The following is a 26,222-nucleotide window of genomic DNA, read 5'->3' as shown; positions in this document are numbered from 1 at the left end:
GGCGCTCCGTACTGGGGGGGGAGGTGCACCATGGGCCACCCGGGCCATGTGACCAAGCAGCTACGGGCCGCCGGAGCGACCATTTTGCCTCCGCTTCGGCGTTGCTGGGAGGCCGCCGGCCCAGCGCGCCGCCATGCCGCGGTACGCGCAGCTGGTGATGGGCCCGGCGGGCAGCGGGAAGGTGAGGGGGGAGCGGGCGGCGGGGAGGAGAGGTCGGCCGCGGTAGCGACAGCGTTTCCTGATGGCGTCTGTGTGTGTGTGTGCTTTGCAGAGCACGTACTGCGCCACCATGGTGCAGCACTGCGAGGCGCTGGGCCGCGCCGTACAGGTGGTCAACCTGGACCCGGCGGCCGAGCTCTTCAACTACCCCGTCATGGCAGGTGAGGTGAGGGCCGCCGCCCCCCCGAGGGAACGGCACCCCCTGAGGAACGGGACCCCCCCCCTAAGGGAACGGCCCCCCCGGAGGGAACGGCCCCCCCAGCGCCTCCCTTCTCTGTCCTTCCAGACATCCGCGAGTTAATAGAAGTGGACGACGTCATGGAAGATGAATCCTTAAGGTTTGGCCCCAATGGTGGCTTGGTGTTTTGCATGGAATACTTTGCCAATAACTTTAACTGGCTCGAGGAAAGCCTTGGGCACGTGGAGGATGACTACATATTGTTTGATTGCCCAGGTAAACAAATGCCGACGTTTTGGTGTCGTTTTTCATGTGCCACATAAAATTCCCAGTGCTTTTTTGTTGGTCATAATCATTCACGTTGGGTTTTTTTTGCATTATAACAGCTGTCAGGGTCACTTTCAGGTGTTTCGGGAGTGAACTTGGTCCCAGGCTCACCTTGTTGCAGATTATCTTAAAGTTTTGCTGAATCTTTCTATATTTTGTGTTTGTGAAACGGTTAGCTATAGGAGCATTTTGATTTTAAGGAGCTGACCTCCATGTCAGCATTATGTTAGCACTTAACTAACCAATGACATATGAGTTGCTGTGCTGTTTGTTATCCAAGACTGTGTTACTTGAAGTCCCTACTCTGTAGGCCATAATAACCTTACTTTCCAGACCATAACAAGAGCACCTAGGTTCTGTTGTATATAGGATGAGCTATTGGACAGTTTGGCAAGGCCGATAGCTAACCATCCAACTTGGCAACAAAACTTACTTTTATAATACTAAAAGTCACGCCCACAGGTCAAGAAGACCCTTGCCCAGGTGAAGACCCTTCCCCTGCGCAAGTGTAGTAACAGAAGAGGACAACACAGCAGATATTATAATGATACACAAATTAGTAACCAGTCATCGTAACTGGGAGAGTACAACCTTGTAATTTCATGTATAAATGTAACGGTGAAATCTACACAGGTGGGCTTGGTGTGTGGAGATGCCATCGAGCACCCAGCACTGCAGTAAAGGAGCGCCTGCTTCTTAATGCTGCAGTGGTGTTCAGAGGTTTGATTCCCAATCTTGGTGACAACCTGGGTGACTGCACTGGTGTTTGATCGCACCCTATGGTGTGGGAACGCTGGTGGCAACCACTAACGAACGCTAACTGGAGGTCAAGGGGGGGAAAGAAAAACCCTTTTCTTTCTTTTGCATTTCACCAGCGTAAGTTCACCCGAAGACAGAGCTGTCTAAAAAGAAAGAGAATGCTTTCTTTATCGTTTTTTATTTATATTAAGTGTAGTGCCCGTATCTGTATAATGGTTAACTGTGAACTGTTCCTGTGAGCTTCATATTTCTGCAGACTGATACCCTACGTGTGCCCTAGGTCAGATCGAACTCTATACACATCTGCCAGTGATGAAACAGCTGGTGGATCAGCTTCAGCAGTGGGAATTCCGCGTCTGTGGAGTTTTTCTTGTGGATTCTCAGTTTATGGTGGAATCTTTTAAGGTATGCATTTGAAATCTGTCGTAAAAGTTCATACTGATAAAGAAAAATAAATCTGAGCAATTTAGGGAGCTGGGTTTGTTTAGCCTGAAGGAAAGCATGCTAAGCCAGGGGAGGTCTGATTGCTGTCTTCAGCTGCCTCAGATGTAGGTTGCGGCAAAGAAAACTCCAGCTGGATGTGAAGAAAAGCTGCACTGCAAGAGCGGTCAGGCCAGAACAGGGGCACAGAAAGTTTTTGTTAGGTACATTCATGGAGTTACTCAAAACTTGACTGGGCAAAACCCCTGAGCAACCTGATCTAACTTTCAAACTGGCTCTGGTTTGAGCAGCTGTATGAACCAGATAACTTCTAAAAGTCCCTTCCAACCTACATTCCTCTGTGATTCTGTGAGAGCTTTCTCGGATCTGGAGAGAGCCACTTTCCCCAAGCAAGAATCCCCAGAAGGGCTTTGGGTTATCTTAATGCGCCTTTCAGTGGCTGATCCAGATTTGAGCTCTGGAAGTAGATGACAGAGGGATATTTGGCACCTCCCTTTTCCAACAGAGAGCTGCACTCCTCATACGAACACATCTTTGTGTCGATGTTTCATATAGTCTGAATGTTGGTGTTTTGTTTTTCTGTACTTAACTACATAATTTTTCATTCTCCTTAAGTTTATCTCTGGAATTTTGGCTGCACTCAGTGCAATGATCTCTTTAGAGATTCCACAGATTAACATCATGACCAAAATGGATTTGCTGAGCAAGAAAGCCAAGAAGGAAATAGAAAAGTAAGTTAAAATTATTTACTCTGTAGTGTAATATATTGAGGCAAAATTCACTCAAAATTCAGGCTCACGTTTCCCACAATTAAAACATACTCTTTTGGAACAGGAAGAGATGCATTTGTTTTACATTGAACATAGTCTTTAAATGTCTTGATAGAATGCTTACAATTTAGCCAGAGTCAAAAGGCTGGCTCTGTGTTTTTACTTATCTCTGGATTTTTCTGTAAATAATTACCTTGAATAACTTATGTCATTCTGAATGACGTTCCAGGATACTGTGCTTCAAAACCTAAGCCAGAGGTGATACTGTGAGTTTTTTTGGTACTGAACATACTGAGTTACTTGCATGTTCCTTTTGCATTTATGCTAAAATTACCAAATTAAAGTTTTTCCCTGTGGCCTTCCTCAAGCTTTCTTGAGTATACAAGTACATTAGCTAAAAGAAAATACAAACCACTTCAGTTGTTCCTACTGGTAATCATAGTCTGAGTTATTCAAATACTTACAAAACCTATTTTTGAACATTTGTGATAGGAAGTTAGTTCATTCAGATCAAAGAACAATAGGTGGTTTTCATAGCTATATAAAAGCACAATGACTCATTTGCTCTGTGACCAAGGATTCTTTTGATGTTAGTGATGACTTTGTTTCTCTCAGGTACTTAGATCCAGATATGTATTCTATGATTGAAGATTCTACAAATATGTTGAAAAGCAAAATGTTTAAAAAACTGACTAAATCTATATGTGGATTGGTAGGTATATTGCTTTTTGACTGGTACCTTTACATTCAGTCCTGTATTTATAAACCACACTGTATGGGGTTTGACTTCATCGCTGTTACATACTTTACGTAGTATAATAATTCTCCCCCCTCACCCCAAAACTATGTATTTACCTACCAGACTTACTAACAAAGCCAGGATTTAAAAGATTCTTAGGCACTTGAGCATTTTACTTCTTGCCTACTTAAACTCAGTTTTTGATTTTTTTGTTAGATTAGCATAAGATTCTTAATACTACTTGGATTATAGCCAGTGCATTTTTTGTGAATCCTATTAGCAATTTTGGAAAATGGCTTTTTCTGCTGTGTAGAACTTAGGACTGACGGCCAGGTGTTCTGAGTGGGGAATTGCTATTGGTTTGCAGTGTGGCTTTACATGGTATTTTAGCAGTCCAGCAAGTGTGGTTTAAGGAAGTGGCTTAGAGTGCTGTGATTGAGAACTAACTTGCTGCATTCTCCTACTAACATCCTTGGAATCCTTTCTCTAGATTGATGACTACGGTATGGTTCGATTTCTACCTTTTGATCGCTCTGATGAGGAAAGTATAAACATAGTTCTGCAGCACATAGACTTTACCATTCAGTATGGAGAAGATCTTGAATTTAAAGAACCAAAGGTAAGGTATTTCTGATAAGATGAAAAATTAATAATGATCCATAATGTAAGTTGTAAGATAAATATATCCTTTGCCTTGCTAATAAATTATTGTCTTAGTATGGTTGAAAATAAGCCACGTTTAGCCTTTCAGTGACAATGCTTACATTGTCGTCTTTTACAATTACAAAAGTGAAATTCTTTAATATCATCTTGCATATGCAGACTGATCAAATGGTTGTGTTTTAAAAGTAATGCTTTCATTTTTAAAAATAATGGAATTTTAAACTTTCAAAGGTAACAAAGGACCATTAAGGTTACTAAGATTTGTTCCTCCATGACTGTTCAAACTCCCTTGAAAATTCCTGTGTTGAATCCATGTGTTGCATACGAGATACAGATTAGGAATAAATTCTATCATGTAAGATACATGGTAGAAGAACGCTGTGTTAAAATCTGTTCCAAGCCCTGTCTAGTTTTATTATGCAGCTCATAAATCCTCAGGAATAAGTCCAGTGCTTCTATTGCATTTTTTTAATTGTTTTGTACTCTTCAGGTATGCAAAATAGCTGGATCTAGATTTTGAGCTATACAATTTCAATAGCTCCAGAAACAAATTGCTTTTCAGAAAGTTTTGCTACGTGTCCTATGGAACCATATTAGACATTGTTCCTGTTGTGGTTTCTAAAGCAAAACATTGCAAAATGTCACAAAACAGTCTGCAACAGCCACTAGGAATGAGTCAGCTTTTACCTTTTTCTTTTTGGCAGGAATGCGAAGAAGACAGATCTGCTCTTGTGGATGAATACTTTCAAGACCGCGCGGATGAGTGAAAAACAGATGCTCAAAAATGGGAGCAAAATACCTTGCTTGTGTGAAAACAGAAAAAAAATCCACCCCTGCACAAACATCCTTAATGTCTTATCTGTAAGGTAACTAATCCTTACAGTGAAGTGAGCTATATGACCTCATAACTATTTTAATAAACCGTTTTTATTCTTATGCTTGTGTGTTAAAATACATAGGCTAGCATTAACACATATAAAAGTTCCTACATATAGATGTGTCTCATTTAAGCATGGGAGTGCTTGAAAAAAACCTAATCATTTGCAAAAGAGGAAAAGCCCATCGTCGTATGTTGTAATAAACCTCTATCCCCAGTACTGAGTAGTTAGTTTCGTTATTAGATGAAAGAATTGTTGTAAAGGGTGAAGTTTGAACTTCATGAATGGAACCTGAATTAGGCAAAGAGATGACTGGCAACTTCAAATGGACATCTGGTCAGTGTGTGGTGTCTCACCCTTCTTGAAGAACATGAGTGTTTCACATTCACTTTGGAAGAGCCTAGATTTTAAGCCACCTTAAGGATACTTTTGGTGCAACTTGCACATGGCTTTAAGTGGTTGTTCATACATCAGTAACATCCTAAGCACAACACAATACTTAATAAAACCCAGTTTAAATAGAACTCGGCAATGTCTTGTGCAATCATGTTAGAAACTCAGTTAACGAAGAATTCAGCAACAAATACATAAGCTTTTTTTTCCCCTGGAATAAAGAACTCCTACTCCTACTATGGACATACGTTACCTCTATAGTACAATGTCTGGTGCTTTCAGAGAAGCAAAACTTATACCTCCAAAGAACATACTCGACTGAAGTAACTAAATACATACTAAATTGGTCTTGGGAATTTTTCAGGCAAGTAGCACCAATTCCGGAATTGGGTGTACTGCTAACAGACTCTTCATATCAGATAATAATTAAAGCCCTATGGGAAAAGGTACAGCTGAATTTGCCTCTCACTGTTTACAGTTCTTGTGTATGTACAGACTGTTCCTGGGATGCTTTGAGTGTTTCAATACATGTTTACTGCTGCTTCTAAAATCTGTGAGTCCAATTTATTAGCTACATTCAGCTGAATTTCAGGATGTATTTTTTTGCTGCTTATGCCCAACCTTTCCTTAATCCTATGGAATGCGATTTACTCATGGAATCCTTGAATTAAAATATTTTCCTGAAAGGGCCTCATGCTTGTGACATGCTTAACATCAGTGAATGCATATATATAGGCATATCATCTGTCTATATATACATCATGTATTAGAAATTAACCCCATCCTAACAAAATATGAGCAGCTGAGTATTTCAGTAGAATAAGAACAACTGATGTCATTTTGTAGGAGCAGTTTGGTTAATTAGCAGATACCTGAGTGCAAGGATACCCCTTAACGGAAACAAAATCTAGGATTGAATATTTGGAGGCAAATGCACTTACCTAAAGCTGGGGTGCAATAGCAGCTTGGCACAGGGCTTACTTCTGTAGTTTCTTGCTTCTAGTCCAGAAGGCATACTTTTTTTCTTATTCAGCAGTAGAATTTGTTCTTCATATCTATTTAAATAAATGGTTACATGGTCATACTGTTGATACAGTGCTTACTGCTGAAGTAAGGATCTGCTTTTTTCAAAGCAGAGCTAGAAGAGGGAGAGGGGTTCAACAGACCAGCAAATCCTGCATGTCTAGAGGAAAAGGACTCCCCAAAATGTGTATGTGGAGGTCAGGGAGGATTGCATGGGATCTGTTAAATGGGAACAAAGAAAAACTGGGAAATAAGATGTCACCTAAGAGCTATTCAGATGGATTTTCAAAGCCAGATTTCAAAAAATGGCCAGCCTTACAACCTCTGCAAGCCTCATGACACCTGGCATTTCTAAAACCTTACTCCCGGCACCAGACATTGGTGAATGTGGAGATTTCAAGACAGTCATTGCAGTCACAAGAGGTGAAAACAAGTCTTCAGAGCTTTGAAACGTGGGTCCAAAAGCCCTGAATATATTTGTTTACTAGCTATGTTGTAGGTTAACCTCCCGATGGAGCAAGTCTTTATGCCCACATGGAGCTAATTGCATGTTGGCGGGACCTCCTCTGGCTGAACTGAACCATGCAAACGGGAAAACTTTGGTGGCTTTAACTCACCTCCAGACTGGCACATACTGGGGCCCAGCCAGGCTTGTGACCTGTCGAAAGGCCAAACCCCTCGGTGCTGCAGCCAAATTACTTTGACTCACCTTCCAAATCTCTCCATCTCCTCTCCCTGACTCATGCTGTGACTCATTTAGCAGTAGATAAATTCAGCATGCTGGATCGAAGGGAAGGGTATGGCTTAATAGTAACAGGAGCATGCACCTTAAAATCACTCTGAATCCCCTCAGATCCCTGCCACATCCCTCCAAATCCCCACCTTATCCCCCTGAATCACCACCACATCCCCCCAAATCCCCACTGCATCCCCCAAATCCCCACTGCATCCCCTGAATCACCACCACAGCCCCCTGAATCACTGCCACATCCCCCAAATCACTGCTGCATCCCCCCAAATCACCACCGCATCCCTCCAAATCAACGCTGCATCCCCAAAATCACTGCCACATCCCCCAAATCACCGCCGCATCCCTCCAAATCACCGCCACATCCCCCGAACCATGAATCACTGCTGCATCCCCCCGAATCACCACCATATCCCCCAAATCACTGCCGCATCCTCTGAATCACAGCCACATCTCCCGAATCACAGCCACATCCCCCCAAATCACCACTGGATCCCTCTGAATCACTGCTGCATCCCCCCAAATCACCACTGCATCCCCCAAATCACTGCCACATACCCCCGAATCACAGCCGCATCCCCCCAAATCACCACCGCATCCCCCCAAATCACCGCCGCATCCCCCCCAACATGCCATGTCTGGACCCATTCTGTGCTTCCTTGCCCCGAGTGCCCCACGCAGGGGGTCAGATCAGGCAATGGCCACGAGCGCTGGGGAGTGACGGGGCTGCGAGCCGAGCATCCCCCCTCCGCGCTGGGGGGCTTGCCTCTGCCAGCGAGCAACCCGCACGCCAGGGGGGCTGCAAACCAAGAGGGTGGCACGGAGGGGTTACTGCCGTGCCGGCCACAGAGGGGAGGGGCAGGGGGCTGCATGGGGGGGGGCCGGAAAAAGCAAGCAAACGGCGGCGGGGGTGAGCTGCGAGAGCCGCCGCTGCAGAAGGGCAGTGCCCTGGCGGGGGCGGGACGCGAACCGGTGACCCCGCCGCGCCGCCGGGGCCGCCCCACTTCCTGCAGCGCGGGCGGAGCCGGAAGCGGCAGTGCCTGGCTGCTCCCTTGGTGCTGCGCTCCGCTCCGCCGCCGGCTCGGCCCTGCCCTCCGACATGCCGGTGAGGGGGCTGCTGCCGCGCGGGCGGGGGGCTCGGGGGAGAGGCGCCAGGCCTGGGGCTGGGGGCTCGGGGGGCTGCGGGGCTCCGGGGTCTGCGCGGAGGAGGGAAGGGGCTAGAGCAGCGGGGAGCCCTGCCGAGGGCAGGGGATTGCTGCGGGTGGAGGCAGCGGCAAGGCCAGCGCCCCCCTCTTCCTCACCCTCCTCTTCCTCACACCCCCACCCGGGGGTCTAGCCGCCGTCGGGGGGGTGGCAGCCCCCGGCTCTAGCGGGGGAGGGCGGTAAGCTTGGCTTTGCTCTGGTTTTCTTCGCGCCGTCTGCCTCTGATTGAAATAAACATCATGTTTGCTAGGGGGTGGCTTTTACACACACGTGCACCCCCCCCTTGCCCCCCCCTCCCCCGACCTCGGCTGCGAGGAGGCGAAGGCCTCCCCAGGCCTTCTCCCAGGGGAATGTTTGGAAAGTGCCTAAAACTTAAATTGTTGTTAAAATTTGGTTCCTCAGGAAGAACCTGGCATACGCAGTAAGGTTTGGGATTTTTTTTTTAATTTACTTGACCACTTTTACAGGGCACAGAAAGGTCTTTTTTTCAGTGTGTGGGTATGTATTAAGTCTAGCTTTATTGCTGTCTAATATTATTAGTTAGATGTGGAAATAAAATATGGTCTTTCTTAGTGACCAGCTAATTTTCAATGAACTGTACAGTTCCCTGTATGTGTGATATAATAGTATCAATTAATAATGGGATCTGGGCCTAATTAGAAAACAGCAATTGTTTGTGCAAGAAAAAATTGCTGAAAGCATCACTTCACTCATGAACTAGACTCTGAGTCCAAGTTGATGAAGACGGGGGGGATGTGATCGGACACGGAAATGTGTATTTTCAGTAGCATTAATAACCAGCCTTTCCCCCGTCTGTAGGCTTACCACTCAACTTTAATGGATTCTGACACCAAGCTAATTGGGAACATGGCGCTGTTACCCATCAGAAGCCAGTTCAAAGGCCCAGCACCTCGGGAAAGTAAGTTTATAATAATAATCTCTGAAAACCTGCCTGTACGTAGCTCATCATCTCGCAGTTTGCTCCAAGCCTGCCCTAGCAAGAGTGACGAGAGGAGTCATGGGTTGGAAATGGAGTGCTTTGCAGTTTATAGAGGAGGAGAAAAGTTTTCAAATACTGAATTTGTGCAAAACATCGAAAATAATTATGCACAGATAAAGACACACCGTGCTCCAGCTGAATTGGTTGTTTCAGTAATTAAAGCCTATGGTTACTGTGCTCACACTTCCTCCTGGGTCTTGCTGTGCTCTGCAGCAGGTTTTGAGGAGGATGTGGCGGCGCAAACCCTCTGCTGTCAGAGGAAGTGGAGGTTTGGCTGCAGAGACCTTGTGCTTTAGGTCTGCGGCTGATGATGCTCTGCTACTCTGAAGGACAAGGAGTAGGATAGGCAGCAGTTTACAGTAGCGGGCTTCAAAAATTCAAATGAAGTTATGGGCCTCCCAACAGGGTCCACAGGCAGACTGGTGTGGAGTCCCCTTCAGCACAGGAAGTAGCGCTTCCCAGGTGTGATGTTCCCCAGTAATGTGGCGGTTCAGTTTGAGAAAGGAAATAAAAAGGAAATGTTTCTGGCTTTAAGCAGTCTTGAATGGTAGCAAAAAATCATCCTGTCCTGGGCCCCTCCTTTTTCTTTTTTTTTAAGAGGATAATGAAATTTGTGGTGTTATGCTTTCTCCAAAAATATCTTAGTGTCCTCAAAAGACTTTTATGCTGTTAGAACTCTGGTGAGTTACTCAACTGGTAGAAAAGTGGAGAACTGCTGAATTGCTGCTGTTTGTGAAGAAATCATGGGGGGAGGAGGAGAAGGGAGTTAAAGCTCCTGCTAGAGCAGGAACCTTAAATACTGTGGTCTGAGCTTACCAGCGTTTCACACAGCAACAACTGTTTTCTGTTACATAGTGCTGTCTTCTGCTTTTTGTAAATACCAGGGTTTTGCTGGTGCAATAATCCTTATTTATGGATTTCAGTGAGTAGAATTTGTGACCAAATGCAGTGCGCTGTTTAACTCTGTATTTCTTTTTTGTTAGCTAAGGACACAGATATAATAGATGAAGCAATCTACTACTTCAAAGCTAATGTTTTCTTCAAAAATTATGAAATTAAGGTAATTTTTTCAGATATGGTGCATACAGTAGTTCTTTGGAGGGTTGGTGCTGTGACTATAAATTTATTTTAAATTAAGTAATTCTACTAGGTAACAAAACCTCCCCTTCTTCCCACTTTATTTTTAAAGTTGGGTAAATGCCATGAATTGCAAGTTCCTCTTTCATGGGGAAATTGTAGGCCAGAATGGCTTGAACTCATTCCTGTTTCAGACTTCTGTCAGTTCCATAAAGTCTCCCTTAATCTAAGAGTGACTGGGCTCCACGCTTGCTCTTGTTTTGCAGAACGAGGCTGACAGAACACTGATCTACGTAACCCTCTACATTTCCGAGTGCTTGAAAAAGCTGCAGAAGGTAAGAAAAGTGAACTTCTGTGCTGGGGATTGTCCTCGGGCAAAGTATTTACTCTCATTCTAGTGGCATAACTAATCTTGTTTGTCCCAGCTGTCAGAGCCACAGATACTCCAAGGCTGTGGATCACCAAAGATATGTTCTGTTGCTCTTTTTGATGAGTTTTTATGTGTTACAGATTGGTAAAATATCTGGGTCTAATGCTCAATCAGTTTTTGTTTATAACTGTTAATCCATTGTTTGCCTGGTTCTTCCAGTGTAACTCCAAAGGCCAAGGAGAGAAAGAAATGTACACACTGGGAATCACTAACTTCCCAATCCCCGGGGAGCCTGGCTTTCCGCTTAATGCCATTTATGCCAAACCTGCCAACAAGCAGGAGGAAGGTAAGGCTAATCCAGGACCTCAAAAGGCTTCCTTGGGCTTGCACGTTACCAGCTCCATTTCTGTGACTGCAGTGAGAAAAATGACCCTTAAAACTGAATCTTTTAAGTCTGCAGTTCTGTCTTCTGAGGGTAGTAGAAGGTGGATTTTCTCAGGGGCCCAGAGACTCCCCTGGATTAACAGGGGTCTGAATCTGCCTTTGGCACCAACCTAATCACTAGCTAAACCCTGTAATGGAGCGCAAGCCAACTGCTGCACTGGCAGAATAGCCCACAATAATGGGCAAAGGTAACTGAGAGAAAACAGTTTGGATGATCCTTTTTACTGGTGCAGTATCATAAAAATCCCAAGTATGGCTGTAAATTGAGCCAGCCAACGAGTACCTACAGATGTGAAAACTCTTTTAAGCAGTGATAGCTGATGCTTCCCTGTTAAATTCAGTTTGACTTGGTGCTGCCTCAGTTTATGTTGGTTTTTCCTGTGCTGTATTTCAGAGGTAATGAGGGCCTACCTGCAGCAGCTGAGGCAAGAAACTGGTCTTCGTCTTTGTGAAAAAGTATTTGATCCTCAGAGTGACAAGCCTAGTAAGGTAAGAGTTCAGCGCCATCATCACAGATTTAATGAAAGGCCTGGTGTGGGTTTTTTTCAGAAATGTGTGGAGAGAAGTGAGATGATGGGGTGGGGGATCAGGTATGGGAAACTTTGGTGCAAGCTTCCCTGCTTTTACAAGGCTAGCAAAATAGCAGGCTGCAAGTTATCAATAAATTTAATCTGTAATGTGGTGAGACAGCAAATGCCAATTCGGGTTACTTTAAAAAGCAGGGCAGTAATAAGTGGTGTCTGGTTCAACTCTTCGAAGTATTGCACATCTGCTGTTGGCTGGGTTTTCAAATGGAAATTCACAGGCATGAGAGATGCTGTTTTAGCCTCCCAGGCAGATTTGATGGCTTCTTTGAAGTAGACCATTTTGTCTCATATCCAGATAAAAAAAGCTAATCAATCAATGAATGAATATAATAATTGACTGTTTGTATGTTTCATCTGCAAATGCAACTGCATTTAATATTGAAATTATGTAGGCTAACTTAGTTGAAAAGGCATAGCTTTCTGATGCATCCCATCTTTATATTGGAATAAATGGTAAAAATACAGTAATAGAAATAAGAGAAAGTGGAATGTCCCAGTTTAATTCAGAGTCCTATTTATAAATTCATGGGTTCCTTCCTTCCCTCTTGTTTGCCTAAATTCCAGTAGAAACCAGTGTGGAAAACTGTATGTGCAAAACTGGAGCCTTAACATGTGTTGTTTGTCAGAGGTTGAATACTTTAAAGTCACTATTTTGCTTATCGTATGGAGACCACTGTTGCATATTTTTTGACTTTGTACTTCCTTCTGCAGTGGTGGATCTGCTTTGTGAAGAGGCAGTTCATGAACAAGAGTCTTTCAGGTCCTGGGCAGTGAAGAGGCGAAATAGCAACAACATTAAACATTTTCACAGCAAGGTGTTTTAGGTATTTTGCCTTTGTTTTGGATACATTTTGTACCAAGGAAGAATTAAGTACTTACGAAGAAAAAAACCCACCACCAAACCCAAACCATAAACCAGTCAATGAGGGATAGAGGGAGGGAGAGCAAAAAGTAATTTGACTAGTGTAAGCCAATGTTATTAAGCTGGTGCTTAATAGGTGATTTCTAACATGCTGTTTCAGGTGCAAGCTGCTTTGTTATCAGAGGCTACAGCTAGCATTTAAAACAGGGCTTGTATTTAAGAGAAGAAATGGGCTTGCCTATGGGGCAGGGGGAGCTGTGTAATTGCTCTACTGGCTAGAGTCTCTGTTATCTCCACAGAAAATGTACCTCTCACGCTGTGTTGTCAAGTGCAGTGATTTTTACCTTGTTTTCAATAAACTTCGCTTGTAATTAACATGGTAGCTAATTTATGTCATACAGATAGCCTTCAAAGAAATCGGGTGGGGTTTTTTTGTGAAAAGACCATCATTATTTAATGGTAATCAGTAGGAAGTGAATCATTGCCACTGAAAATGGGATTAATAGAGGGGGCTGTAGCTTGCAGCTCTGTGCTTGGTTGTTGAGGTGTGTCTTTGCACTGTACTGAAACACCCTGGAAGGGTGACGCTGGCGGATGGCATTCGGCTCGGTCCGGCACTGCCTTTCTGGTGGTGGGTTTGGTTCAAACACAGCCATTGTGCAACATTGGCAAAAACTGCGACTTTTGGTCGGTCAGTTGGCTTCTTGAAGAACTACAAATCCAAGCTCAGGTTATTCTCAGCTGTCTCTTTGTGTGGCAATGCTTATTTTGCTGTCACTGTACCGCACCAACATGCTTTTTAGGTTATGTGAAGCCCAGTGCTAGGAATGTTTCGCTGCTTGGCAAAAGCAAACATGCAGTGCTGGCATCTCCGAACTTGAAAGCTCCCACTGAATTCATTGGTAGTCATATTATTACAAGGATAATTATATTTTGCCTTCTTTTTGTGATAAAGGGCAAAAACCATATTCTCATTCAGCTCTCCTTCCAGTCTATGCCTTGTAGTTAAGGGTGGCGTTAGCGAGGCCTTTACCCTGGCTGTGGCCTAGAAGAAATGTAGGTTCTGAAGGGCCTTTCTCCTCAGCTACCCCTTTTTATAGGCAGGAGCTTCATTACCTGCGAGGCCTCTGACGCATTTAGCTGCCGTAACCAGCAGGTAACACTCTCAGCAGAAAAAGGGGCCAAACCTCAGAGCCGTGCGGCCACGGGGAGCGTGCCTCGCCTGTAACACAGCCCAGAGCCGAGAAAGAACGCCCCGGCTCCCCCTGCACAGCCCCCGCGGCGAGCGGCCCCGTCTGTCCCGCCACTGCGCAGGCGCGGCGGGGGCCTGAGGCGCGCGGCCGGGGCTGCCCCTCGCACGCCTGTCGGGCCGCGCGTCCGCCGCGAAGGCAGCGTGGCGGGCGCCCGCGGGCGGTGGCGGGCGAGGCCCCCTGGGTGGCGCCATTTCGGAGTGGCGGCGGGCGGCGGCGTTGGCCTTGTCTGCCCCTTCGCCGCCTGTCCCCGCCGCTCCGCGCCCTCCCGCCGCCAGTATGAGCGTGGTGGAGCACGTACGAGAGATGGCGGCCGCCGGGCTCCACTCTAACGTGCGGCTCCTCAGTGGGCTTCTCCTAACGATGAGTGGCAATAACCCGTGAGTGGCCGGTGGTACTGAGGGAGAGGCCGCGTGGGACCTCGCTGGGTGGCGGGGGGTGGCTTATGGGCTGGAGGGGAAGCGGGCTGGCTTTTAGAGCTCTACCTCCTGCTGGGCTCCGTGATGCGGGCCCCGGGCCCCTAGCTCCAGGCCCCTGGCCCCTAGTCCCTGGCCCCGGCCCTGCAGCAGATAAACCCCCCTCTGCCATCACGCGTGTCCGTGGTGTTCAGCATGGGAACCTTTGGGGTACGTGGTGCAGTGTGAGTGTCCTGGTAGAGCTGAAGTGATTTTCTCCAGCCCAGGGTGCCCTGTGTAGGCCACTCAAGTGATTCCCTTTATATTTCAGGACTTCCCTGTAAGATACTGTTTTACATTTTGGACGGGCTTTGAGGTACTAATTGAAGCCAGAGTCCTTTGTTGAAACCCTAACTCTTCAGTGCTTCTGCAAACCTGCTGGAAGGTGGTCAAATGGTTGGTTGTCAAATGTAGAAATATGCCAGTTAGGACCGGGATAGCTGTACAAGGAGCTGGGTTGCCTTGTAAGCTCAAGTCTATTCAAAGTGTTTTAGTGGACATTGGTAACGTGGCTTTTTGTGGGGAAGGTGAGGGCGCTCCGTTATGGGAAGCAGTGGCTAAGCAGCTAAACGTAAGGTGGTGTTACTGATGAGGTGTCAGGAGTGGCTGTTATGTTTGTTTGTGTACAGATAAAAGAAATTGGTGAGATAATCCCTTGTGAGGAGGTAGTACCTGTTACTCAAGAGTCCTTCCAATGTAGTAAAGAAGCAGCAACAGCTGGAAGTTGAAGCCAGACAAACCAAAGCTACAAATACTTTGGATCTGTAAGGTTTTGGTTCTTAGGCAGCCAGCTGATCTCAACCTTTCTGTGTATTTCTTCCAGGGAACTCTTTTCACCGTCTCAGAAATACCAGCTCCTTGTATATCATGCAGACTCTCTCTTCCATGATAAAGAATATAGAAATGCTGTAAGTAAGTATACAATGGCCTTGCAGCAGAAAAAAGCATTAAGTAAAACTTCAAAAGTAAGACCTTCTACTGGGAATGCTGCATCAACTCCCCAAAGCCAGGTATTCAAAAACTGACTAATGTGCTGCATAAAATTATGTAATTGTTATAACCTTACAATTAATGTTGCTGACTCAATAGTTATAGAGTCATTTAGGTTGGAAAAGACCCTTAAGATCATAGTCTAACCGTTAACCTAACACTACCAAGTCCACCGCTAAACTATGTCCCTAAGCGCTATATCTACATGTCTTTTAAATACCTTTGATTGTGGATTTATCATGTCAAATAAACCTGACATTTAAGGCTAATTTGTTTTGAAAATATCAGTGTGGTATTTTCTAATGCAAACCTTAATTGTGGTCTTGAACATAAGATTTATTTTTTTTATTTTGTATGTGTAATTAATGCTTTTCATTTGAAGATGAGCAATATGAGCTAGCAGTAGGTTGCATTGTTAACTTTCTTGCACTAGATTTTTTCAACATACTCTAAGCGTTTAATGAGGAAACCTTTTTCAGCTTTCTTTTACCTGACTAAAGCAACATTGTACTTAAATCTTTCTTTTTTTTATTTCAGTGTTTACCATCAGAAATCGAAGTGAAATATAAAATGGCTGAATGTTATACAATGCTGAAGCAAGATAAAGATGCCATTGCTATTCTTGATGGGATTCCTTCCAGACAGAGGACCCCAAAGGTTAGTTCTGGCAGACTTTTGTCACAAGTCCTTGATCAGCATATCTTGAATCTGTAGGCCAGCATCTGGTCAAAAAAGGATGTAGCCTATAGGTATAATGGCATTGTGTCTTGGTATTTGCTTTTGTATTAGTTAAATGTAGTTTGGAAACATTTCCTAATGTTTAAATTAGCTTAGTTTATTTGACCTCTTTTCTTTAAAATCGGACAAATTTTGTATTCCCTTTGTTAGAATTCAAAAAAAGTGAAAAGAGTTAAATGTTTGTGTGCATCTTTATTAATTTGTGTGAATTACCTGATTAACTCTTCAGTACTGCGCACAGAAGGTACAGAATTTAGCTTGTGTACAAGGATGCAGAAACACTTTTTTTCTTCCAAAAGTTGTAAAGTATTTGTATGTCCATACATAAGGCTTGAAATACATATCATCTATTCAATTGTTCTTTGCATGTTACCATGAATGGTTTTCGAAGAGGGAAGAATAATGGCTTGTTGTAACAAAAGCATCTACCAGGTGAAGAATTTACATGATTGCAAACAGCTGAATTCCTGCAAGTTAGTAAGCAATTGCTGGATACCTGACTGAGTAATGTTCTGCAGTTCTGAATCAAACATGTAAATGTGAGAGCCAAAGCAATTATTTAAATTAATATACTTTGCCTGGCTATAACCATCAGGTAGAGTCTGGTCTCCGTGGAAGAGCTGTGTATCACTGGACAGGAAAGGCACACTGTCACCTGCTAGGGCTGAAAGAGACTTGTAGCCTAGTTGTCTCATAAGGTTCTGTTCTGTGCTGCTTTCACTATTAGTCAGTGTAACTTGCTCAGGCTGAGCAAGTCTTTAAGTTTATTCTTGAACCTAGAATGTGTATGGGATGGCAATTCACATCTTACTGTATGGTTTGAGCAATGTAAGATACTTGAAAGGCTGAAGATTTTGGTAAGTAGAAAGAATGATGGTGCTCCATCTTCTAAAATGTTTTCATCCTTTTTTATGTTAAATATTTAGGTCCCATTGTGTTCTGCAGTACCAAATGTATTGAGTCTTTGCTTGCTGGCTGTTAGTCATAAGGGCTTAAAAGGTTAACACATCAGGTCAAACAGCTATGTTTCATGTTAACAGTATTCCTGTGCTGTCCTAACAGCGTACATGGCTTAGACTTTAGTAATGTCCAAGTGTCCTGTTTAAAGACCAACTTACAGAACAGAAAAAGAAGAAGAGATTGAGAAAAGCAAACTTTTTACCGACACACACTAGTAAATCAAAGTATTGTAGCAGAAACCAGCTACTTGAATCGTGTAGAGCTCAAATAATTCCTGTTCTTCCGTCAATCGTGACTTCGTTCAGAAGCTGGATGGAAGCTTTCCCTGCCTTCCTAAGCTAATTCTCTCAAAGGCTTCCACTGATATGGAGAGATCAACCGAAAGAAGGCCAATGTCATGGATATACAGGTCCAGCTTGGCATCTGGTATAAACACTTGCCCATCTTTTGACTTTTTGTGTGCAGAACACTTGAGAATTTAGGATGTACTCTGCAAATACATGATGTAAGACTCTGAGAGAAGAAACCATTGTAGTGTTATACTATGTGCTAGGTTATAGTGATCTTGGAAGAAGAGCGGCTTATTTTTGTCTTCTGCCCAGAAGAGGAGTGAAGGAGGCAGGCAGGCATGCTTGGAGACAGAGTTGTGATCTTTCTTAGTGACGCTTTCTTCTTTCTCATACTTGACTCTACTAACATTTCTATTGCTTGTAGATCAATATGATGTTGGCAAATCTGTACAAGAAAGCAGGTCAAGAACGCTCATCTGTTACGAGCTACAAGGAGGTACTGAGACAGTGCCCTTTAGCACTTGATGCCATACTAGGTAGGTGTCTGCACGCTGTTAGTATTTCAGTATTAAACAGTATTATAATGTGAACTATGCTTGGGACTAGGTAACTGTCTTGCGTTTGCATGTAAGATGTAATACCTACATTATGCAGATTATAAAAAGCATTGTAACAAGCCGCTTGTTTATGTGTGTCAAGGGATGGAATTTCTGGTCTTCAGACAATTAATTTGTATTAAAAGCAGTTTATGGTGGCTGAAATTGATGTATATACCATTCTGAATAGGCTTGCTCTCGCTGTCGGTGAAAGGTGCTGAAGTGGCCTCTATGACAATCAATGTAATTCAGAGTATTCCTAACTTGGATTGGCTTTCTGTGTGGATCAAGGCATATGCTTTTGTGCATACTGGAGATAACACAAGAGCAATAAATACCATTTGGTAAGAGTTCAAAGAGCATGATGTAATCAAATAATATATTAATACTTACATGTAATTATGTTTAAAATGGCATTATATAAATGACAGGCATTTTTTTCTCTTAAAGCTCTTTAGAGAAAAAGTCCTTACTGAGGGATAATGTAGACTTGCTGGGGAGCTTAGCAGACCTGTATTTCAGAGCTGGAGATAATAAAAACTCTATTCTAAAATTTGAACAAGCACAAATGCTGGATCCTTACCTAATAAAAGGTGAGTAATTCCTAAAATAAAGTTTGCCTAGTGTAATGATGTGATGAGTAACATTAGAGTAGCAGCTACATGCAGTCAAGCATGCAGTGGAATATTATGTATTGTTGTACCCAGCTTTCTTAAAGTGGGTGTTTGTGGTTCTGTTTTTGTTTTTTGTTTGAATGAACTTCCCATTTCTTGATGATTGATCTTCAAATGTTTCTCTTCAGGAATGGATGTGTATGGCTATTTATTGGCACGTGAAGGTCGACTAGAGGATGTTGAGAACCTGGGCTGCCGTCTCTTCAATATTTCTGATCAGCATGCAGAACCCTGGGTGGTATCTGGGTAAATTGTTTTCTTTCATTTCTTATCTCAGCTCTTGATTTTGTTGCATGTGGTGCTTTAACATTTGATACAGTGGATTCAGCTTTTTTCTTCAGAAGGTGCTTTTCTACCCTATCTGTTCTGTCCTTGGGGTAACTTAAATTAGCTGTCCATCAGTATCTATGTTGGTCAGTTTCTGTATTTTTAAACCTATTAGAGTTACCACATCTGTGCAGTAACAGTGATGTATTAAATAGCTGTAAAAAAAAGCAGTGTGAATATTAACTGTTAAACTCCTGAAGAGTTTTTTCCTGAACATATATTCTTAACTTCAAATGCAAGTTCAGCAGTTGCCTGTCATTCCCTGCCCCCTCTTTTTTTTTTTTTTTTTAGCTTCTTTTAAACCTCTGTGTGTGTGCACCACAGGCAGTGTATGTTTCGAGTCCCTCTTGTCTTTCCATAGGTGTCATAGTTTCTACAGTAAACGGTACTCTCGTGCCTTATACTTAGGAGCCAAAGCTATCCAGCTTAATAGTAACAGTGTTCAAGCTCTCCTGCTGAAAGGAGCTGCTCTTAGGAATATGGGCCGAGTACAGGAAGCAATTATACACTTCCGTGAAGCGATACGTCTTGCACCTTGCAGGCTGGATTGCTATGAAGGTGAGTGAAGTGAAGCTACTCACACATGCATTGTTGGTTTGGTGTGAAAGTTGGTGTCACGATGGTGATGGTGATGATTAGGCCAGGGAATAGACAGTTCTTTTCTCCTGCTGACTTTCAAGTGATGTTACGTTAAGTTATGATGTTAAATAAGTAAATTATTATTACCTGAGAATTTATAAAGCTCTGGTAGAAGCAGTCAGATTAGGGATACTAGGGAATGCGTGTGTTTATAAGAAAAATTTTCAGACAGGGTTTGTTTTGGTTTTTTTGTTTTGTTTAATTTGGGTATAAACAAACTTGTGCGTTCTGAGCAGGTCACTTTTGGATGATGACTGGTTAATTCCACTGAGAGTGTATTTAAATGAATTGCATTTGCTTATTGGAGCATCAAATGCTTGGAGTATGAGTGCTTCTAAGTGTGAATAATTGAGGAGGTATGAGTGTCTGTAGTGCTGACTCAAAAAAATGTTTTTCTTTTTGTACCATCAGGTCTCATCGAATGTTATCTCGCATCCAACAGTATCCGTGAAGCTATGGTTATGGCAAATAATGTGTATAAAACTCTGGGAGCAAACGCACAGACACTGACTCTGTTAGCAACAGTGTGTCTCGAAGACCCAGTCACACAGGAAAAAGCAAAAACATTATTGGACAAAGCGCTAATGCAAAGACCTGATTACATTAAAGCTGTGGTAAAGAAAGCAGAACTTCTTAGTAAGTTTCTTTTTTTTTTTTTTCCCCATAAATTTAAATAAATCCCCAATTTATTTAAAGCATACTGTTTTGTGTGGAAGAGTGTTCTGCAGCCACATCAATATGTATGTGAGTGATGTTGCAGCCCAGGATTATCAGTTCTGTCCTGAAGGAAAAATCACGTGAAGTAATTGCATCTAGCAACTGAGATTACACCAGTACTTAAAACAATTGCAAACAAGATGTTTTGACTTAAAAGTATGTGTAAGCGTGAGTGTAGCAGTTGTTGCAACAGAAAGCCATTGTTTATAGTTAATCTTGCAAAAAGTATGTCACTGCTATGCTCCGTGCTGACAGGTCTGAAGGAATGACCTTGTGTGTGGTGATACTGTGTACACTCTGACTTCCTATAGAGTTATCTAAACTATTAATTAAAACTGTAATTTTGCATATAAACAGGTAGAGAACAAAAGTATGAAGATGGAATTGCTTTGCTGAGGAATGCACTGGCTAATCAAAGTGACTGTGTTCTGCACCGAATACTGGGAGACTTTCTTGTAGCTGTCAATGAGTATCAGGAGGCGATGGACCAGTACAGTATCGCTCTGAGGTAAAGCAGAGACTCTGAGATTGCAGTATACTTATAAGAACCAGTAATCAACTTGACTAAGTCAAAAGTTGAGCCGCTAATTGATTAGGATGTGCATCAGAGGTAACTTTGTCTCGTTCTCCCTTACAACAAACATAAAAATTGTGTCCTGTTAATGAATTAGTTGATCATAAGGCTTTGAACTGAGAAGTGCAGAAGCTGCATTAATGCTAAACATGTCACTAGGCATGTGATTCCTTGACTAACAAAAGGATTAAGGCATGGATTTATTTATAATTATTATATAGTCAGGCATCTTAAGATCCATTCCTTTGGACTAGAAGGTGCTATATAAAAATAAGCTATTTAGTAAATTTAAATAGTGGGATTCCATTTAACGTAACCTAAATGTTTTTTAGGGGTGTTACCATGTTTTCATTTCAGCAAGTTGAATTTGCCTTAGGCCTAGCACATTTATGTCCACTGTAAACTTATATAGCTTAAATGGGTCAGCTGTTTTTTGCTTGTGTATAATATATTTAGTCATAGTCATTTAAATTTTCACAGCTTCCATTTTACTTTATAATTAGTATTGCATGGAAGAGCTGACTTAAGTTTTCTGGAACAGTGTGATGTTTAGATAAGTGTCTTCTTGGGGATCAAAACTGTTTTTATATGAAGATTTAATACTTGGTGTTACAGTCAGCCTGAGGTGAAGTTGTGTCATGAACTTCTTGATGATGTTAAACAGGAAGTGCAGACAAGACGAGATTATTTATTTTCACATATAATAAAGTCAGAAATAGAGAAGAAAAAGTTTTAGGGCAGTGCTTTATTTTTCCCTCTTTCCTCAGTTTGGATCCAAATGATCAGAAGTCACTAGAAGGAATGCAGAAAATGGAAAAAGAGGAAAGTCCAACAGATGCAACCCAGGAAGAAGATGTGGATGATATGGAGGGAAGTGGAGAAGAGGGGGACTTGGAAGGCAGTGACAGTGAAGCAGCGCAGTGGGCAGATCAAGAACAGTGGTTTGGCATGCAGTAACGGCCTCTCATCACGCTGCTGCTTTTGGCACTTGAACATACCACTAGGGCCGTTCTTCTTTGAAGAAAGTGAACTATGATTTTTGCAGTAATAAAGAACTTCCTTTTTTTTTTTTCAATATAGACTCTGAGACCATTTAATAATTCTACACATCTCAATACCATGAAGATTCTTGATGCTTATTTATTAAATGTAAGGGACTAATTGTATCAGAGGTTATTTCCAGCTTTCATTTCAGAAAATTCCTGCTAAAACTGAACGCGTTAGAATCTGAAGTGTGTAATAAGCCTGTTGTTCATGATGAAAACAATGTCTAAATTCTGTCCAGGGCTAAGTGTGCTTGATCACTTTGTAAATACAATGGTTTGTACTTCTTTGTGGAAAAGGTGTTACCCTCTGGTTTGTATGCTGCCATTTGGGCTCACACTCCTGGCGAAGTCTGGAGGAGTTGCTTGGGTGTGGCTGAAAGCAGCAATTTTCTCTTGCTGTGTTTGTTGAATTAATTTGTGTTTTTCTAAGGCATTACATGTGCTGTAAAGGAGGAGTTTGGTACACTGGGCAGCTTGACTTACAGGACACTTTTGTAGCTGACTGATTTCTATGTGTACAGAACTAAGCCAGTGTTGGAGAATTACAGTCATTTCCTCAATCCTTACTAAACCCTGTAATCACTTAAAAGCCTGTACATGAACGTTTCTTTTTAAATGCAGTTTAGTTATATTTCAGTATGTTACTAAAAGGTTTTGCAGCGGTGACTCAAAGCACTTCATGTTCTGTATACAGCACTGACATTTAAAATGATATAAAAAGAATTCATCCCTCTTCGCTGGCATTGCTGTAGAAATGTTAAATTATGCAAATACACATATTATCTTGTTTTTTCTGTGTTTATATAATTCATGTCTTTGTCAGGTAATATTTGAACTCGTGTTTTCTCACACCTTTCGAAGCAAAGTTGCATTGCTTCACATACAAATTCTCAATGTCAGCATTTCAAGGGTGAGCTGCTTTCTGTAATCTAGAAACTGTTTCATTTCTGTGGGCTTGTGTGGGAGGAGGAATTAGTTCTTGCTCTGATTTTTCTTGCCATTCTGATTTCATTACTTTTTACTAAAACGTGTATTTTTATTTTTACACTGGCAATTTAATTCCATTTGTATTTACTCTGTTACCACAGGTATGCTGGAGCACACAGGTATTTTTTTACAAAGCTAAAAAGTGGTTTGGAGGGAAAATGGCTATTTGATACAAGCACATAACGTGGAGAACAAGCTTCTCCCCAGTTGTAGATGTGTAGTGCAGATAAGGCTAAAAATGTATATCTCTCTCTCTCTGTGACATGCATTATATCACTTAGAAGAACACAAAACAAAAAGAACAGGCAGATTACTTCTATTATAGTCTATTTTGGAAATATTTTGGTATGTCACATCTTACAAAGGAGAAGTCTAATAGTTTATGCATTTTAAAAAAAGAAAACAGCTGGGCATCTCTTATCTTTGGAATTTTATGGGTTTTAGACTTTCCAAAGTATCAAATTGAATTACGGTTATTTGAAGACTCTATGGGAAGAACAGAAAAGCATGTGCTGCTGTCTTGGTGATTGAATTGGCATAAGCTATTACTGCTTTTTCATTAAACAAAAATGCCAAATGGCTGTATTTCAGTTAGAGCAAACATTTTGTTAATTGCATTCTGGTGGCTGAGAGGCCTGAGCCTGTTCTTTTATGAAGAATCTGTTTATACCATTGCTGTGTGATGCAGTGAATAATTTCAGCTCTTTGCATGTCTTTCATAACAGAAAGAAACAGACATGTACAGCTCTTTGCATGTCTTTCATAACAGAAAGAAACAGACATGTACAAGTAGATTCAGAGCATCTCTTTTTTTTTGTAAAATAAGCCCTGCTCTGTTTTCTCCTCACGCTCGAGCATTCATCAGATTGTGTTCTGCATCTGAAAGTTGGGTAGCTTCATTAGCTTTCTAGTTGTATTCTAAACCTCTCTTGTGGACAAAAGAATGGTGTTCTTGATGTTATTGAAGTGAAGAAAGGATACATTTTAATTTTGATGAGAGAAGTGTATGCAGTATGTGATGAATGTGGAAGCTGCTCAGCCATTTTACTCTAATGATTCCTTTAATCGTGGTGTTAATTGCAGATGGAAACCACTGGCCTTACGCGTTTCTCCGCAACATTTACCTAGAACAGGAAAACTGAGAACCACGGTTTTCATTAAAACAACCTGAGAACCGCAGTTTTACTAAAGCCATTCTGTAGTGTAAACAAACTGGTAATGTCGTCTTTCAGAACAGACAGGAAAACTACTTCAAGATGAGCGTGCTGTGAAGAAAACATCAGTGTGCTTACGTGTGGCTTCAGCAAACAAGTCCAGGTACACCTACGGACACCTTATATCTTCATGTATTAATATTACTACATCTTATATCTTAATGTCTCTCTATAAAATAGTTGTGTCCTCGCTGCTTTTTTTTTCTGGGAACTTGGCTGAAGTTGAAGCTGAAAAGTTCAGTTGGATCTTGCAAATAATCTAAGTACGTGATGCACTGGGGTTGCGTTGCTTCTGTAGGGTCTTTGCTAATAGTTGTACAGTGAGTGAGTAAGGAACTTTTAAGATGCTATGCATGTTGAGTGCATTTGAGATGATACAGGTAGATATATTTAGCACTAGCTTCAGAATCCTAGAGGGATTCTTCTTGCCTATTAATGAGCCTTCATTAGCGTTCTAATTTTAGCATGTGGTCTCTGGTTTTGCAGAGACCTTGTACTCTCAGATTCAGTTACCAGCATTCTACTTCAGGGAACATTAACAATTAGCTCATAATAAGCAGCTGACCTCATTCTGTCCCTTAGTCATGTGCTGTGCACCCTAGAAGGAAAGACCATAAAGCCCCAAACTGAAGTTCAGACCGTGTCAGATCTGCAATGTAAACTCCCCAAAGCGAAGCAGTTAGTAGGAGAGGCAAGAAAGCCATTGCCTTCCAGTCGTATTGTACAGCATCGGCATGTCTGCCAGTGCGAGTCTCTGGGGCTGGGGAAGGACGGAGCGCCCGTGTTTGCTTGAAATCCTTGAATTTCAATCACAGATGTCATTAGTGAGTTTTCATGCTTTTCTAATTGGTGATAGGAAAGACAGATGGAAAGGGACAGAATTTCTTCAAACCTTACATAGACCTGGGTAAAGGCTAAAGGATTTAATTTACCAGAGTCTAAAAGCAGCACGCATTCGTGATGTGGCTGGGATTTGTCTAAGTAACACGTGGTCTGTAGCAAGTGATTTGCTCGTGCTTTATTCTGCAATGTGCTGATAACACCTGCAATACTGGCAGTATTTCACATCCTGATTTCCAGATCTTGGGAATCCAAGAATTGTGAAGCAGAGAGAATAGAAGGAACTGAGGGCTGCTGGTCAACATAAATGTTTTCTGTCTAATTTAGGTGCTTTTTCCTTCTCTGTTACTGCTGATTATAGAGATATTTTTGATTAACCAGGACTTCCCCCTCCTTTCAGTAACAGCCTTCCTCATTAGGCCTCTTTTCTTCCCTCCTTGCTTTTCAGGAGCCCAGTGATGTGGAAACTGCTCCATCCAGGGCAGAAACAAGGAGTATTTCTTACTCGGCAAACCTTATTCCCTCGCTTAGATCGCAGCTGTAAGGAAATCTCAAAGGCTGTGTGTTCCGTTGTGATTCCAATTACACAAGTACACGTAACCAAATGCCTTTAAAAACAAAAAAAAAACCCAAAACAAACCAAAACAAAAAAACCCACCAGATCAAAATCAGTTGCAAGTCTCCAGGGGGCTTAAACTCAGTATAAACCTGTGAGCTGAAACTAAATAGCCTCAGGCAGGGCTCGGAGTAGCGTATTGTAGCTAATGTGTGTTCAGTACTGCCCATCAGTAAATTCATACAACTTTGTGTAGTGCTTGAGTTCTGCTGGGTGCGTTGCAGTTGATTTTATTGCAGTTTCTTTATCAAAAGCATCCACTGTGGGCCTAAAGAATGATTCCCCCTACCTGTTACGTGCCTGTACTGCCAGGGTGACAATCTGAAAAATAATCCTGTGAACAGATGCCTCAAGCTACCTCAAAAATATTCCTACTCCTCTCCCATCCTTCTTTTCCTTATTAATTCTGCCAACTTTTTGTTGCTTTTTTCTACTGTGTTTTAAAAATCTTTTAACTCTTCGCTTCGTAGCCCTGTAAAAGGTTGGTTTAAGCATGTTGAGGAGGAGAGGGCAAGAACTGTAAAACTGCTGTTGAAGTGCTGGAGCCCTGGCCTGAGGCCTTGGTGATAATTAACGCATTTTCTTCAGTGTGGTAACCAGATCTCGGAGGGAAAGGTAACAGTGCTGG

The 26,222-nt window shown here is 42.4% G+C and overlaps 3 protein-coding genes and 1 long non-coding RNA gene across 6 annotated transcripts; 3 read left to right on the top strand and 1 right to left on the bottom strand.

The window, feature by feature from the left end:
• Positions 1-15: 15 nt before the first annotated feature.
• GPN3 (GPN-loop GTPase 3) lies at positions 16-5,032 on the top strand. Of its 2 annotated transcripts, none has more exons than XM_040610305.1 (8): positions 16-141; positions 272-380; positions 506-673; positions 1,764-1,888; positions 2,540-2,655; positions 3,310-3,406; positions 3,924-4,052; positions 4,801-5,032. In XM_040610305.1, exons 1-8 carry the CDS (start codon positions 31-33, stop codon positions 4,861-4,863), a joined length of 918 nt encoding a protein of 305 aa, XP_040466239.1. In that variant the 5' UTR covers positions 16-30; the 3' UTR covers positions 4,864-5,032. The 2 variants fall into 2 exon arrangements, with proteins under 2 accessions (XP_040466239.1, XP_040466249.1); XM_040610315.1 differs by having other exon boundaries at positions 49-181.
• Positions 5,033-6,309: 1,277 nt separating this feature from the next.
• Positions 6,310-8,002, bottom strand: LOC121095485. 2 transcript variants are annotated; one of them, XR_005830120.1, is made up of 3 exons: positions 7,697-8,002; positions 7,008-7,170; positions 6,310-6,422 (listed from the first exon to the last, which is right to left on the bottom strand). It is a non-coding gene; the product is annotated as an uncharacterized LOC121095485 (long non-coding RNA). The 2 variants fall into 2 exon arrangements; XR_005830119.1 differs by having other exon boundaries at positions 7,100-7,170.
• A 124-nt stretch (positions 8,003-8,126) lies between these two features.
• ARPC3 (actin related protein 2/3 complex subunit 3) lies at positions 8,127-13,056 on the top strand. Its single transcript, XM_040610257.1, has 7 exons — positions 8,127-8,243; positions 9,161-9,260; positions 10,325-10,401; positions 10,685-10,753; positions 11,008-11,134; positions 11,627-11,721; positions 12,531-13,056. Exons 1-7 carry the CDS (start codon positions 8,238-8,240, stop codon positions 12,591-12,593), a joined length of 537 nt encoding a protein of 178 aa, XP_040466191.1. The 5' UTR covers positions 8,127-8,237; the 3' UTR covers positions 12,594-13,056.
• Positions 13,057-14,106: 1,050 nt separating this feature from the next.
• ANAPC7 (anaphase promoting complex subunit 7) lies at positions 14,107-22,726 on the top strand. The gene is made up of 11 exons (XM_040610244.1): positions 14,107-14,311; positions 15,210-15,396; positions 15,914-16,033; positions 17,789-17,900; positions 18,151-18,304; positions 18,411-18,553; positions 18,763-18,880; positions 19,323-19,519; positions 20,012-20,236; positions 20,675-20,825; positions 21,659-22,726. Exons 1-11 carry the CDS (start codon positions 14,211-14,213, stop codon positions 21,846-21,848), a joined length of 1,698 nt encoding a protein of 565 aa, XP_040466178.1. The 5' UTR covers positions 14,107-14,210; the 3' UTR covers positions 21,849-22,726.
• Positions 22,727-26,222: the final 3,496 nt, after the last annotated feature.

Source organism: Falco naumanni, chromosome 1, assembly GCF_017639655.2.
Source record: "Falco naumanni isolate bFalNau1 chromosome 1, bFalNau1.pat, whole genome shotgun sequence".
In the NCBI taxonomy this organism is placed as follows: Eukaryota; Metazoa; Chordata; class Aves; order Falconiformes; family Falconidae; genus Falco; species Falco naumanni.
The sequence above is the reverse complement of the archived record's forward strand: the minus strand, read 5'-3'. Positions and strand labels throughout refer to the sequence as shown.